General features: G+C 43.8%; 1 protein-coding gene and 2 long non-coding RNA genes across 9 annotated transcripts in view; 2 read left to right on the forward strand and 1 right to left on the reverse strand.

The window, feature by feature from the left end:
- Positions 1–55: 55 nt before the first annotated feature.
- On the reverse strand, positions 56–12,955 carry LOC112995286 (uncharacterized). 2 transcript variants are annotated; one of them, XR_003262155.2, is made up of 3 exons: positions 12,420–12,955; positions 6,450–6,620; positions 56–1,946 (listed from the first exon to the last, which is right to left on the reverse strand). It is a non-coding gene; the product is annotated as an uncharacterized LOC112995286 (long non-coding RNA). The 2 variants fall into 2 exon arrangements; XR_003262154.2 differs by lacking the exon at positions 56–1,946 and having other exon boundaries at positions 4,847–6,620.
- On the forward strand, positions 6,876–8,689 carry LOC135328220 (uncharacterized). The gene is made up of 3 exons (XR_010389002.1): positions 6,876–7,033; positions 7,954–8,022; positions 8,518–8,689. It is a non-coding gene; the product is annotated as an uncharacterized LOC135328220 (long non-coding RNA).
- Positions 12,956–12,995: 40 nt separating the features above from the next.
- RAPGEF2 (Rap guanine nucleotide exchange factor 2) overlaps positions 12,996–14,439 on the forward strand; it is a 190,978-nt gene continuing 189,534 nt past the window's right edge. For 5 of the 6 annotated variants that reach the window (XM_064510904.1, XM_064510913.1, XM_064510905.1 and 2 more), the window contains exon 1: positions 12,996–13,475. In XM_064510904.1, coding sequence (XP_064366974.1) covers positions 13,407–13,475 — 69 coding nt within the window. In that variant the 5' untranslated portion in view covers positions 12,996–13,406. Of the gene's footprint in view, positions 13,476–14,224; positions 14,258–14,439 lie in introns of those variants that run through there. The other variant, XM_064510908.1, reaches the window with a different exon arrangement.

Genomic DNA, 14,439 nt, shown 5'->3' on the forward strand with positions numbered 1-14,439 from the left:
TCTTCCTTCCTTTCTCCTGTCTAATCACGAAAGTAGAAAATCGCCATTCTAACTGTCATAGTTATTATTTTTAACAGAAAAAGCCCAATAAGTCATGGAAAGAAGTAATACAGTATGAGTGCCGTGAGTTCAGTGGGCTATAGACTAGATCATGTGATTTCAAATTTTTCAGCAGAAACAAGACTTATTTCATGAAAAGGTCTGCAAAAGTGCATCCGGTTTTGCACCATCTGCATGACAACTACCAGGACTTCCTCAGGCCACCCCGAAGAGCTGTCTCGCTGGAGGCGTCTGTCTCTGAGATGGGGGGAGATACGAGGCAACGCTGCAGCGGCAGCGCGTTCTGCTTTTTCTGCCTCCTTAGACTTGGCAGTTTGTTTTATTTTAAAACAGAGTTTCTACATGAATGGCCATAATATTTGGATGCATCAATCTATTCATACAGGAATGCATGAGCCTGTTGTCAAGGTTTTTTGCTGAAAATGTAGGGTTGCGTGTTGCTTAGTGGGATTACTGGGAGCAGGAATTAATGCTGGCATCTGTGTGGCAGCAACACCACTGCAGGTGGTGCGCAGGTGGTAGGAATGCCAAAGACTTTATCCTTATTTTCCTGTCATTTCCATGCTCCCAAGGTTTGATGCTGAGGAGTGTGCTGAGTGGTTTAAGCTCCCAGACTCCGAACTGGAGCAGCTGAGGTGCGGACACATGCTCTTCTGCCAGCCCTGCTGCGGAGAGGGGGTGGTCGGAAAAACCAAACGCTGGCATTAATAATGTGATATACCGCAGGAAGAAGATTTCCCCAGGGCTCCTAAAGGATCCTAAAGACTTCTGAGGGGGTTCTCAAAAAAACAATTTTTTTTTTTTGATAAGCTGAACTCTGCTATGAATTATGTTCTGGTGGGTTATGGCAGCGCCAGGCTGTTCCTTTGGGCTCGCAGACCACATTGTAGGAAGACTTAAGAGGACTAACAGAACTCAGACGCAGGTGACCTGCAGCCACATTAATTATGGATTGTGTTAGCAGTCAATGAGTTGTGCTGAATCGATCTGTGGCAAGATGATGTGAATTAAAAGCCGCTTAAATATTTAATTCCAGTCTTTTTTATATGGCAGGAATTTGAATGAGAGGCAAAACATGAGTCATGACTGGAATCAGCTTTTCAGTAAAGACAAGCCATTAGGGTGAAAGGTACTATCTAAATGTGAATTGTGATTTATTAAAAGAGAAATGTCTTGAATGTAAACATTTTAATGGAGGACTACAAAGCTTTCCAGATTAAATCCTCTAAATACGTGATGATAGATAGAGATTTTCTTGTTATCAGTTCAATTCCTGCATATTTCACTAAATTAAAGCTTGCTGCATCTGAGGTAGTGCACGAGGCACAGTAGAGAGAGGGGAAAAAAAAGGGGAGAGAGAATGAAGCCGTGTAGGAAGCGAAGGAGGACTTACTGGCTGAAACTCCATATGTTTGTCACAGCATTGCAGCAACGTACAGCTGCAGCACAGCTTGAGTGAAATGAATCCGTAGATGGCTGGTGAGAGGAAGCAAGGGGGCTGCTTCTGACATTGGATATATACCAAACAACCAAATTTTCTGATGATTCTGCACGGGGGCATGTAATACTAGGGGAGGACTCGGGGAATCGGCTCCCTGCTTGTCAGCAACACCAGTTTGAGTGCCTTCGACAGCCAGATAAGTCCAGCTGGGTGGGAAGTCGCTGTCACTCCATCAGAAGAAGAGTCACTTGGGCTTCTTCAGCATGCTGCGCCGGCACTGCATTGACCCACAGCCTTTTTGAAGGACTTTCTGGCATCGTTAAAACAGTTTTGAAGGTCAGCACACATTCGTGGTTGGCTTAAGTGCTGTAGTTGCAAACAAATGCTTCCCTGGCTTCTCCCAGCCTTTCCAGAGAGACATCTTTAATGCAGAGCAGGCCTGGTCCTGAAGTAGAAACATGTTTTATTTCAGCATTTAGTGCATACAAGCTGATGTTATCTTTAGTGAGAAGAGGAGGCTCCTGCCTATTGCCATTTCTTCCTTCGCTTTTGTCTCACTTCATTCCTTCATGTACCAGAGAGCACTTTGGCAGTGGAGGATATTTGTCTTATTTTTCTCACCCTTCACAAAAGCTGTCCTCTGCTTAACATGCACATTCTTTCCTCCGGAGCCGTTCTCCTCCGTGGGCTCTTGGAGCTGGCCAGCTGCCAAACAGTAGGGTGAGCTGCATGAAAAAGCCTTGATCATTGACAGGCTGCCTTGCAATTTCTTTCTTGTATTCAAGATGCAGATGGATGTTATTAGAAAGATTTTTTTTTTACTTCGAATGTGCACAGCTTGTCCACATGCCTGAGATTAGTGCTCAATACTTATATATTGCTTTTCATCCTCAAAAGGGCTTTACAAGCAGGAGTCCTCGTAATGCCTTGGTGAGGTAGGTACATGCATTTTGTTACATACTATGTAATAGGGAGGGACATATGTTCATGACTTGTTCAAAGATGTATCACACAGCAAACATTATAAAATAAGGAAATCTTTACACTTTTCTAATGATCTTCCACTATGTTTTTCAGCCTAAAAATGATAAGATTTCACCACAGCAGAATATTTTTCCATGTGAAAGAAGTGATTCGTGGCATCAAAGATGAAAATGTATCATCTTTGGTTGTAGTAATACTAAATAAATATGCACCATTTCTAAAATTTATGAGGCCGAACTTCTTACTGCATTAAGTTTCAACTAATATCGCAGAATGGGAGCCTAAGGAAATCATCAGAAATTCAAGTTTGATAGAAGATATAGAGTGCTTGCCTCAAACCATCACTCCTCCTAAAATCATTTCCTCCTGTTTCTGGAGTATGAAAACGCCTGTCTTCTCAGTTGAAAGGACAGAGCAGGAATCTCTCCCTCCCCCCCCCCCCCCCCCCATTTTTCTGCTTTAACTACATGATTCTAATTAAAACAGTGACAGTAACAGCAAAAATCCCAGTATGAACTCAGTTCTACTGAAAGTTCTTGTAATATTGTATCTCATCTTAGTGAGGGGACTGCAATAAGCTGTGGCTGTGAAAGATATCTTTATAATTACATGCTTTTTCAGGACTCTCATTGACACGACTATGTTGGCATGCTTTACCTTGCACAAACAAGCTGATAAAAGTTTCAAGTGTCGACCAGCACACACAATCTGACTGGGGCCAAGCTTACGCTGTGAGATAGGGTTTCTAAACTAGGTCAGTAAGCCCTTCACAGGCTTCTAATAATCACCATTAAGGGTCTTCGCATCCTCAGCGAGCCTCTGGATGTGTATAGGAAGCTGGAGGAAACTGGTTTAGGAACAAGTAGTCGCCTTAGCCCAAAAGGAATTGCAAATAAGGCTGTGAGATGGTCTTGACTGAACCAGAAGAGGCTGACTGGCAGAAGAACACAAGAACAAGGACTTGCTTTATAGGCATACACCTACTTTACGTTTTCTAGGTAATTAGGTTGTGAATAGGCTATCTAGCTCAAATCATGAGAAGTATAAAGCTAGCTAAGTCAAAGGAAGCATTTATTTTAATTCTGCTCTCTCTTCCCTATTTTGATTAAACTTCGTTTTCATTAAGATTTTTTGTTGCTCAAGTAAGCACATAAATATGTACAGTTAAAAAAGAGTCAGGAAAGAGTTGCATCTCAGCAAGGATTTTGAGAATTAATTTCTGTACTCTCTGGTGTGGTGGAGAGGCCCATCTTCTCATGCTGCAGCCTGCAGGTTGTACGAGTGGAGGGGGGAAAGGGGAATAAACCAGTCATGCTTGTTTTAAACCAGAAAGGGATCCTAACTTGTTCTGCAGAATAATTCTACCTTAATGTCTTATCTCCTTCTTGCTGCTCCAGGAAAGGTATCTGGCCCCAGGAACTGCTCTGGAGAAAAAGGAAATGGGAGTCTTTTTCTGGTTTTCTGACCACTGTGCAATATTTCAGATGAATATGTGGAAATTATTGTATAGGAAATTACAGTTGGAACAAGTTATCACACTTTTATGGATTCCACGTCCATGGCCTTTATCGTCAACTAGCCTATTTCACTTTATAATCATATAAGTACATCTGGGACAATGAAGCATTTTTCGTTGTTTAGGCCTTTAAGAGTTGCAAATGCTTGTCAGAGATACAGGACCCTGTATGATTTAAACATAAATATTTTGGGGACAAAGATGTTCTACCAGGGCTAAAGAGTACCTGCATGGTTTTGCTGACAAATGCTCACGGCAAAATGACTGGTGTTTCACGCAGTTACTGCCTCAAAGCTCTGTTATGCTTGGGATGTATTTAGCACTTCTATCTCTCTTTAAAACATATGAGAACAAAGTTGTGAGCACCGTCGAATGGGTTCTGGGAACTGTTGGACCAGTCTTTTTCAAATGTCACCATATTTCACTCTACAAATCCATTTCCTTACTGCCCACAAGACTGTGCTTGGAAGTGCCAGGTTTGAAGCTCCCACAGAATGAAGCGCAGCTTGGCTCGCGCATGCACGGATCTTTTGAGATCTAACCACAGCAAGAAAATACTTCCCCTAGATTCAGTGTTGCTGCGTAAATTCAAATCAGCTCAAGATCTGTATCATTACTGCTGTTCCCCAAAATACACTATGTTATTGCTTGAAAGGCCTTTCTTTAGAGACATGCGCTTTTAGCATGTTAAAGATGTGCTGAGGTGTGTTTTTAACCAATTGCTTTACATTACCTAGGAATATCAACCTGCAGTCTGGCTCAGAGATTTACATATATGGTGGATAGGAGTACTACTAAAAATGTGTTAGAGATGAGTACAGGCTAAGAATTAGAGATACCTCAAACAAAACTTAATAGAATATCTATTAAAATATACCAAAATATACATGCAAATCCTTAAGCTCTGCAGCTTTGGGATTATTTTTGAAACACAGGGGACCAAGGTAAACTAATTAAAGATGACATTTTCTCTTGTACTTCAGCTCCTTTCCTCCATGGAAAGAAGAATCTAACTTCATACCTAAATGCAATAGTAATGCATTGAGGCTTGAGGCAAAATCCTAAGGTATTCACATTGATGGAATGAAGTTATACAGCTAACTTCAACCTGAGAGACTTATCATTTTAAACGCTTGTGCTTTGCTAACAAGACACAGATGTTGCCATTGGATGAACAGAGCAAGATCATTTTGTTGTTCGTTACGCACTCCTTCCAGGCGCGCTGTTAAGTGTAAGGTGGAGGGATCTCTTTTATTGGGAGTTTAAAACAGTGTATGATTTTGGTGTAGCTGGAGACCAAAAGGGGCATACCCATCTTCTGTTGTCACACTGTGAGAATTCCCAGCGACTACAACAGGGATCAGAGCCAAGGAGCAGATCCTTAGCCGTTGTAAACTGGCAGAATTTTGTTGACCTTATTGAAATACATTGATTTTGGTCAGATGAGGACCTGACCGATAATCTGAACATATTCAGAAGCAGGAGAAATGATCCACCTTAGCTCTTCTACTGCTTTCATTGCTTTAAAGCTAATTGCACACCAAAAAGAGTAAGTGGATTCCAATCCCCACCCTTCAGCTTATTTGAAGGAGGCTACTTTTGAAGTATTTCAAGACTTCCTTATCCCAAGGACTAAGTATATTTAGCTGCCTCCATTCCAGCCTGCTGAAGTTGAAGGAGAAGCAAAAATTAAATATGGATCTCATGTTTACATCGCGGCGGCGTACAGCACTCTCATCACGCCAGGCTGCTTCCAAGTCGTTTTCTGGTGTCAGCATACGTCAGCAGTCCTTCAATTCATTAGCAGTATGAAGAAGAGGAAAAGTCCTAGCGAAGAACTTCCCTGCGACACAGTCTCTAAGAGTTCATGTGTCTTTTAAAATGCACATCTCCTTCCGAAGAGTCACGCGGTTTCCCCCAGAACTGTAATACCACTAACGCTTAATGCCACTTTCTGCACAACTGTTCCCTGTTTCGCTTTCTCTTCCTTACTTTGGAAACACATTTACAAAATTGCCTTGGTTGGCTGGAGACCTCTGACTGACAGCTTCCCCCCGCTCGCTGCCCTGCGGAGCACAGCAGCAATGGGGGGAGGCAAGTTTGCCAAGTTTTGTGCCTCTGTTCGGGAGATGAGAAATCAACCAGGCAGTATGTTCCCATGTGTTTTCCAGTAGTGGTAGGATAAGGTAACAGTGGATGTTTTGGGGCACAAATCAGTCCTTACAGGAGTAGGGAAGATGCTTTTTATCACAGCTTGCTGCTGACTTTTTAAAAACATGTTATAAGCATCACTTTAACAAATTAAACAAACAGTGTAATTAACACAAGAAACTGAAGGAAAGCGATCACTTAGTTTACATCCTTAAGGACAGCTCTCTTATGGACAGATCCAGGCACCAGAAATAATACACTCTATAAACTTTTATTCCATGGTTAGCAACGGCTCACCTGTGCAGTGCTGCTTATTTTTGTCAGTTCCTTCATGTCATTATATTTTCATATTAGTTAAAGATTCCTTGCTCCAGCTTATTTCAACGTTTGAATTTATCATTGCGTATTTGTAGCGTAGAAGTAGCTGGAGGTCCAAATGGAAATAGCAATCCCACTGTATTAAGTTCCCTACAAAAAGAAAGCAATAGAAAGCCTTAATTTTCACTGCTGACATTACTGATGATCATAGATTCCATGGAAACCAAACTTGGCTTAATGCAACCTTTTGAACCCTAAATTACTTTTTTCTTTTTCTTTTTTATTAAATGATCTCTCTGTTACGAATATTTCTGGACTACGGATGCAGTGACGACCTCTGCACACACACACTTAGGCATATCATCATTAATTTGTCAGCAGTAATCAGGACAATTCCATGTTAAGCTTAGATTGCCTTGAGAGCTTGCCTCAGCTTTTATCTATCTGGAATGTGCTTTCCTGGGATAAGATAAAATCAGATTTGTTTTATTCCAGGTACCAGATGGTTTCTGCCTAGAAAAATCAATGGAACATAAGTGGATGGATTACAGCATCACTGATTTGTAAGTGAAAAAAAATACTAACTTTTCTAGCACTTACTGAACTCTAAGTTGATTCTACCCATTTAAATTGGTACCTAGTGCTTGTCATACTATGATATAGGTGTGAATATACTCTGTCAGGTTATGTATGCATGGCATAAAGACATACACTTAAGTTCACACCCACACTTCCCCATATGCTTTGAACAGATCTAAGCGGTAACTAAAAGATGGAGCAGGTTGAACCACATAAACATCTACACAATGACTATTAATTGCAAAGCAATAGAATAAATTATGGAGGCTATCAGGAAGCAATTGAAATGTAAATGCTATTCTAATAATTGCTGGTAGTATTGTATTAAAACCAACTTGTGATGCAATATACTGTGTTAAAGTGAGCAGTGAAGAGCATTGATGGGTTCTATAGAAAATGATGATAAGAGTAAAGAGCTGAAACATGACGGGTATGCAGCATTCAGGGATTCATTCCAAGAAATAGCTCTAGCACAAGCTAATTTAGCAGTGCAGTAAACAGTGTTTTGTGGCTGACTGAGAAAGGCAGTATCTATAACAATTAATCAATAATTTATTACAGAAAAATGTAACCAGCTGTAAACTTAATTCATAGGGTAATGCTCCACAGAAATGCAAAAATTATGAATATATATATATATTTTTTTGAAACAGCTAGTATAGACTGAAGTCAAACACATACATTTTATATAATAGGACAGATTTTTTTAAAGGTTTCTGATTATACAGAGTGAAAATTAGGCAGCCAGTATGGAATCCTCATACTGAAAATAACTTATTTGCAGTGAAAGGTCTTAATAACAAATGTAATACGAAATTATTCTCATATTCTCTTCCTATATGTTTCATTTTCCTGGAAGATGTTTACATGTTTCATTTAACTTTATGCATGATCTATTATCAAGTTCTAGTGTTCTATGAAAAGCAGTACCATTGGATGTTAATGATCAACTGACTATCTACCTTCAATACTTGTGAGTTAATTTTCTTTAAAGATTTGGTCAGCTTTGAATAAATAGTAAAATTGTCATAATTGGTTTCCAGACAATTTCCCTTTTTCATTCTTCAGCACAATTATGTAATGTTTGGGTTGCAGAAATTTCAAAAGGTTATTTAAGCAATTCAATTACAGTTACTTTAGGAAGAGTAAGTTGTATATTTTCTTTTAGGAAATATATTGGTTTAAAAACAAAACACCAAAATGTAAATTTGGGCTCTATTTTTCCCAGTCAAGGAAACTTTAAAAATAGTGAATAAGAATTAAATATTTACTCTCATTTTTATGCTATTTAGCTAAATGTAATATTTTAGATATATTTGACACCAAGTATATCATTTGTAAAACTGTGATTTATATAAATGGAACAGTCTAAATTGCTCTCGTATATATCCCACCTGGATTAGATTGTGCTGATTATTTGGAAAAGAACAGACTGCTTTTTTTTTTTTCCTATGAATCCTTCAAAAAGTCTTTTGGAGCTGAAGGGAGCTGCTCAGCGTCACTGTCCCAGTGAGGGCACCAGGATGAAAGACCCAGCTCTCCTGGGGCTCGGTGGAAAGCCACCACCACAACCGTCTTCTGGTAGCACTTCCACTTACAAAAGGTAACAGGCACCCCTGTGTCACAGGCACAAGTATGAATGAAGCTTGGGTGGACACACGTGAGCTTACTTCAGAAATACAGGTGTGGCCTTCAGGAGCTTGTGCTAATTTGGCCTGTGTTTGTAGAGCATCCAGCCTCTAATGGGCCATGATCCATTCCTGGGCTTCCCAGCTGCTGCTGCAGTGTGCATTTTCAGCTGGTCTCCCTTCTGTCTGTGTACGTTTACCGGTGTGGCTGAAGGGAACGCTGGATGGGCTGCAAATTCCTCTCAAAGAACCAGGTAAGTGTGTGGAGAGAGAGTTCATGCTGGTCCGTGGTCTGCTACGGCTAGTATTGAACTAACTAGTTAAAGCCAGCTTAGATGCATTTGCGGCTATAGCAGAGACTGAAGGATAGATATTCCCAAAGGTAGCTATGCAGACAATGGAAAATTCTGAATAAATGCGTGAAATGCATCATAATAGTCACAAATTCCTCCTTTTTTGTTTGTTTGGGTTTTTTTGCAAAAGACAACTTTTGCTTTTTGCCCAAGGCCAGATTCTCCTTTATGATGTTTTGAATTTTATACTGCCTTACAAGTACAAAAAGGACCATAAACCAATGGTGTACTTTCAAGAATTATTTTAACATGCAGTGTGTTAGCTCACTGATATCTTTCTATTCCCATTCTTCAGGGAATGTTTCCAGGATATGGGGTAGTGGTCACACTGTGCTTGTACACTACTGATCTCTAGTTGGCAGATAGCTACACAGTTAGAGGACCCTGCGGGTAGCCTAAACTATGCTGCAGAGAAGGCTAGTTTAGAGCATTACCTGAGACTTCGGTGCTTCAAAACCTCTTTTTAATCTCCCCTTCCAGATGCACACTACTGAATGCCTTTTAGCACCACAATTTCAAAACAAAGTAAGACTAAGGGATATTACCAGCCACAGTCTCAGATAGTGTACAGCTAGTTGAGACAGAAAACCATCTGCTCTTGATGCTGTAAAGAACAATAAAAGTTCCCAAAGATTAGGAGCAGCATTCTTGGAAATGTTGCCATCTAAAAAACTGAGCACAGAGGCTAATCCAGTTCAAAGGGGATACAGACTCCCCTTGGTAGTGGCCTTACTTGTACCTGAAATCATTCATGTTTGACTTAAAATCCAATAAAACTGGATGCTGCCCAGCCCAAAGGAATGGCCACTGTTCTGAAAGTCAGCTAAGGAGCCGTGTGCCAGCTGGATACCTCAGCTCTCCTTTATTTTCCAGCTACACAAAGGGTTATGAAAGTAACTTTTTATGATTGCTGAGAAGGTGCCAGGAGAGAGGTGGGAGGAAGACAGGGAGTTCTGAGTCCTGGAGCCCAGCCACGCCAATCTGCATCAGCTGCCCTGCAGTCTCTAGAAGATGTATGAAAATGAGTATTTCTCCAAAGAACGGATAAAAGGACATCGCCAGCTTTATATCCATACTTACTGTATAAAATCTACTAAAGATGCTATGTTCTCCCCCTGCCCCCATCAGAGCAGGCTGACCTTTCCTGATCACGCCAAGAGTTTAACCATTGATGACTGTTTATGACGGGTGTCATAAATTAAAGTTGTGTGGCTAATTTAAGTGCAAGCCTTTGAAAGTGTGAATATCTTTTTAAAAATGAGGGTTGGCAATATATAAAAAATGGCTTACCAGAACTGTTTAACTCATTTCTTTGAGGTTTTAGTAACCACTGGCCCTTTCAATTTATCCTTTAAAAGAAATACAGATATTTAGGAAGAAACAAGCTCTGTGATTCTAAGGCCTCTAAAATACTTAAAAATAGTGCTTAATTGAAGCTATCCAGAGGGATATTATGTTCAGTTGCCATATTTTGAGATGGATCTTTTTCATACTGGTGAATGTAGCAATACAGTATGTACTGTATATTGTTAGCTCCTGATTTGCTAATGTAGTATGAGGTAGGAAACCTATATAACATGGTAACACGACCAGATCAAAAAAAAAAAAAAAAAAAAAAAAAGATTGTAAATCAGGTGGTATAATGTACAATAAGATGTAACCATAAGGCAATTGCAAAATGAATGGCCGATCTTGATATCTTAGTGAGTTCTAAAATGTATTGATCTCCTGTTAAAGTTAGAAAATAGGAAAGATGTCTTGAGACTAAGAGAATGTGGAAGTTGAAACATTTGACACTGTAAATTGTATTTTATTGAATATTTGCATGAAAATGAGTTTTCCCAGTGACAATCAGATGTGTTTTTAACAGTTAATGTTGTTACTTCGTAGCTTGACAATTGTTTGCTGTTGTTTTCTGTTCAGGTATAAGAACTATTCTAATACCAGCAAGAACAAATCAACATAAAAGATGGATTTATAATCACCACGAAGAATATTTAAAAAAAAGTATTTGCCTAATCCAAATGTGTTGTTTATAGACACTAAATAAATTCTAAGGTGCAAGATATTATTGTTAAATACTATTAAGAAATTGTTGAATGTATTTATATGTAATTTTCCAGCTCTCACTCATTCCCAGCTCTGATAATTTGTTACTTTGACATACCTCTATCAGCACTGAGATTTGCTGTACTGATGAAATGATCAGAGCCAAAAAAATCCCAACAGCTGAAATTAAATATCACTGAGTCACAGACACTGTGTTAACAGATAACAAAAATTAATCAGAGTAAAATACTTCACTTGATGCTGTTAAAGCAAATAGGTCTGAAATTGAAGATAATTGCATATTAAAATAGAGTGGGTAGCTCTGTTTTGATTTAGAGATATGAACCTGTCAAGCAAGCTACTCGCTGTGTAACAGGAGAGAATCAGTGCCCTGAAGTGATCCAGGCAGAGCCCAGGAGAGCATTCCTTGCATTCCTGTGGCACCCAGACTGTACATGTGCCCCACAAAAAAGAAAACCTTAACGCTCTGGGTTGGTAAATTGATATTAAGAAAAGCTGGCATTTTCATACAGCTGCAGGCTTGATTAATTTGAAGAAATGATACTCTCTAGTGATGAATGTGAGATGTATTTAAAACTGTTATTTTGGGGGTAAAGGACGTTACCTGTTAGTTAAAAAAAAAAAAATTCCCATAAGGACCACTAATAAGCACTGACAAGCAAGGTATAGTTGGTATTTGGAGCTCTCTCCAATTGTTTCCCATATCTTGCCCAGAATTCGCAGTATTAGCTGCAACAATGTTTTACTGACACATATGGGATTAGCCTAGAGTTATCTTTGTTAATGAACCATAAGCAGAAATTCAATAGGTTTATTAGATTACAACTGAACGCACAGCCTCATTGATAGTCATCTGTGCCTAAAAGTGTAAGGCAAAGATTATGTCTCTGGAGACCAGAAGTATGTGTTATGGAAAAAAAAAAAAAAAGAAAGGTTATCCCTATGTATGTCCATTAATTTTCAGAAATAAAAAATAAAAATAAATATTATGTTATCTTCCTTACGATTACAATGTCTAAACCTATGGTAGTGATTGAAAATCAGCTCAAGCAGATTTCTTAATGTTAACATTATTTACATTACATGATACGGATCGGCAAAGGGTACACGCTGTTTGCAAGAGCAAATACACTAATAGTTTTACATCGCCGTTAATGACACGTAGTAGCTGCATGATTAGTGTTTGTAAAGCTGCTGTGACGCAGTCAATGTCACGGCAAACAAAACCAGGCATGTTACAAGACACGCATGCTTTAAAAGTTACGTTCCTATGAGGAGAAAACCCCACTGGGCAGCTCCCACAAGGGTGTTAAACTAACCATTTTGCACTGTTTCCTCCCTCGGTTCCTGGGTGACGACGACGCAGCGGACCAGGGGCTGCTGCGGAGCAGAGCTGACAAGCCTGGCAACACCTGGCCTCGGCGAGGCAGGCGTCGCTGGGCTAAGCCTGCCCTGGCTCCTCTTCTACCGCCCAGCCATGGCAGCTGCCTCCCTCCCAGCCGCCGGCACCGCGCCGCGGCCGTGCCCGCCGGGAGGGTGACACGGGCGCGGCCGCGCTCCCCTCGGGACCGAGAGAGCCCAACCAGCGCCCCAAAGGCGGCTGGCCTCCGCGGCCCACGCGGGGCTCAGTCTGGGGGCAGAAGGGCCGAATTCAGCCACGCAGCCCTGAAACCGGCTCGGCGTGAGCCCGTCGGGGCCGAAACTCGGACACCCGCCCCGGAGCCCTCGGGGAGGGCCGAAAGAAAAGCAGCCAGAAACGACCCGGGCACGCAGCCGAGGGCAGCGCGCAAAGCCCGCGGTCGGCGCGGAGCCGGCGCCCCCTGCCCGTCCCGTCCCGGCCGGGCCCCTCCCGCCGCGCCCCGTCCCGTCCCGTCCCGGCCCGCCCCGCCGCCGCGCCCCGCCCCCGCCCCGCCCGCCGCGCCGCGCCAGCCACTTCGCCGCGGCCGAGGCGGCGCGCAGCCCCCAGCAGCCCGGATGGGAGGCGGCGGCGGTGGCGGTGGCGGCGGCGGCGCCGCCGGGGGGGATGCGGCGGAGCGGGACGGCGGGAGGCGCCGAGCCGCCTAGAGCGCGAGCGCGGAGCCGCCGCTGCCGCCGGGCGCCCCCCGCGCCGCGGTCGCCGCCGCCGGCGGGGCTGGGCAGCCGCTGAGGCCTCCTCCGGGCGGCGGCGCTGCCGAGCCCGCGGCGCCTGCGGGGGACGCGCCGCCCCGGGCCGGGCCTCGCCGCGCGCAGCCCCGCAGCAGCGCCAGGCCGCGGCCGCGCCTCCCGCCCCGCCGGGCAGCGGCGTCGGCGGGCAGCGGGCGGCCGCCATGGCGTCCTACGTGGATAACAGCTTCCGCCAGGCGGTGATGAAGAACCCGGCCGAGAGGAGCCCCCAGGTAGGCGCCCCGGCCTCCCCGCCGCGGGGGGTGGGGGGTCACCCTCCTCGGTGCCCCTAACCGGGGCGGGGGCAGGACGCGCTCCGGGCTTGTTCTGCGCATCGCTTCCGGTTAAAGCAGCAACCCCAACGCCGAAATATATATCTATGTATACACACACACACATATATATGTGTATGTTCTGTGGACGCGCAGCCCGGTGCCGCGGGTGGCTGCGCGTAGGCCGCGGCGCTGCGGGCGGCGGGGGCGGCGGGAGGGGAGCCCGGCCGCGCCCGCGGAGCCCTGGGAGGGTGAAGTAGGGGGCGGCGGGCGCGGGGCAGCGTTTTGGCTCGCCGCGACCCGACAGACAGCCGCGGTGAGCGAGCGCCGCCCGCCCCGGCGCGCCCGTCGCAGCGGTGCCCGCCAGCCGCCTGCGGACCGACCGGCCTGGCGCTGATGCCCGCGCCGGGCTGCGGCTCGGCAGCCAGCGATGCAGGGAGTTACTGTGGTTGGAGTTGTGGCGCCGGCTGTCCCGCTCTCCGAAGGCTCCTTCCTCTGCCCGGGAGCTCGGTGCGCCCTGATTTTTGGGAAAAGATGTTGTTCCTGATTATTTCGGCATGCTCCCGATTGGCTGGCGGCGTTTTTGAATTGGGGGCAAAGAGAGAGCCATGGCTTTGGGTCTGCGCCCATAAGTCGTCCCTCCTGCTGTAGATACGTCATTGTGGTGTAGTTATTTTTATCCGGATGCTCGTGGAATATGTGTGAGAAAATAAAAGCTCCTGTGGAAAAAGTACACCGACCGCGTAGGCGTTATATTTAGCATCTGTTTTGTCTTTATCTTCCTTTTTTCCCCCTCCCTCTCTTTTTTTCTTTTTTCTTAACTTCTTCTGGAACGTGTTTTCACGGTGATGAAGCTGTTTCTCTGTCCTTGTTTGACCTTTCCTTTCCAAATGTCTGTTTGCCTTCAGTGCTGGAACTAGCCTTT

Source organism: Dromaius novaehollandiae, chromosome 4 (genome assembly GCF_036370855.1).
Source record: "Dromaius novaehollandiae isolate bDroNov1 chromosome 4, bDroNov1.hap1, whole genome shotgun sequence".
NCBI classification, from domain to species: domain Eukaryota; kingdom Metazoa; phylum Chordata; class Aves; order Casuariiformes; family Dromaiidae; genus Dromaius; species Dromaius novaehollandiae.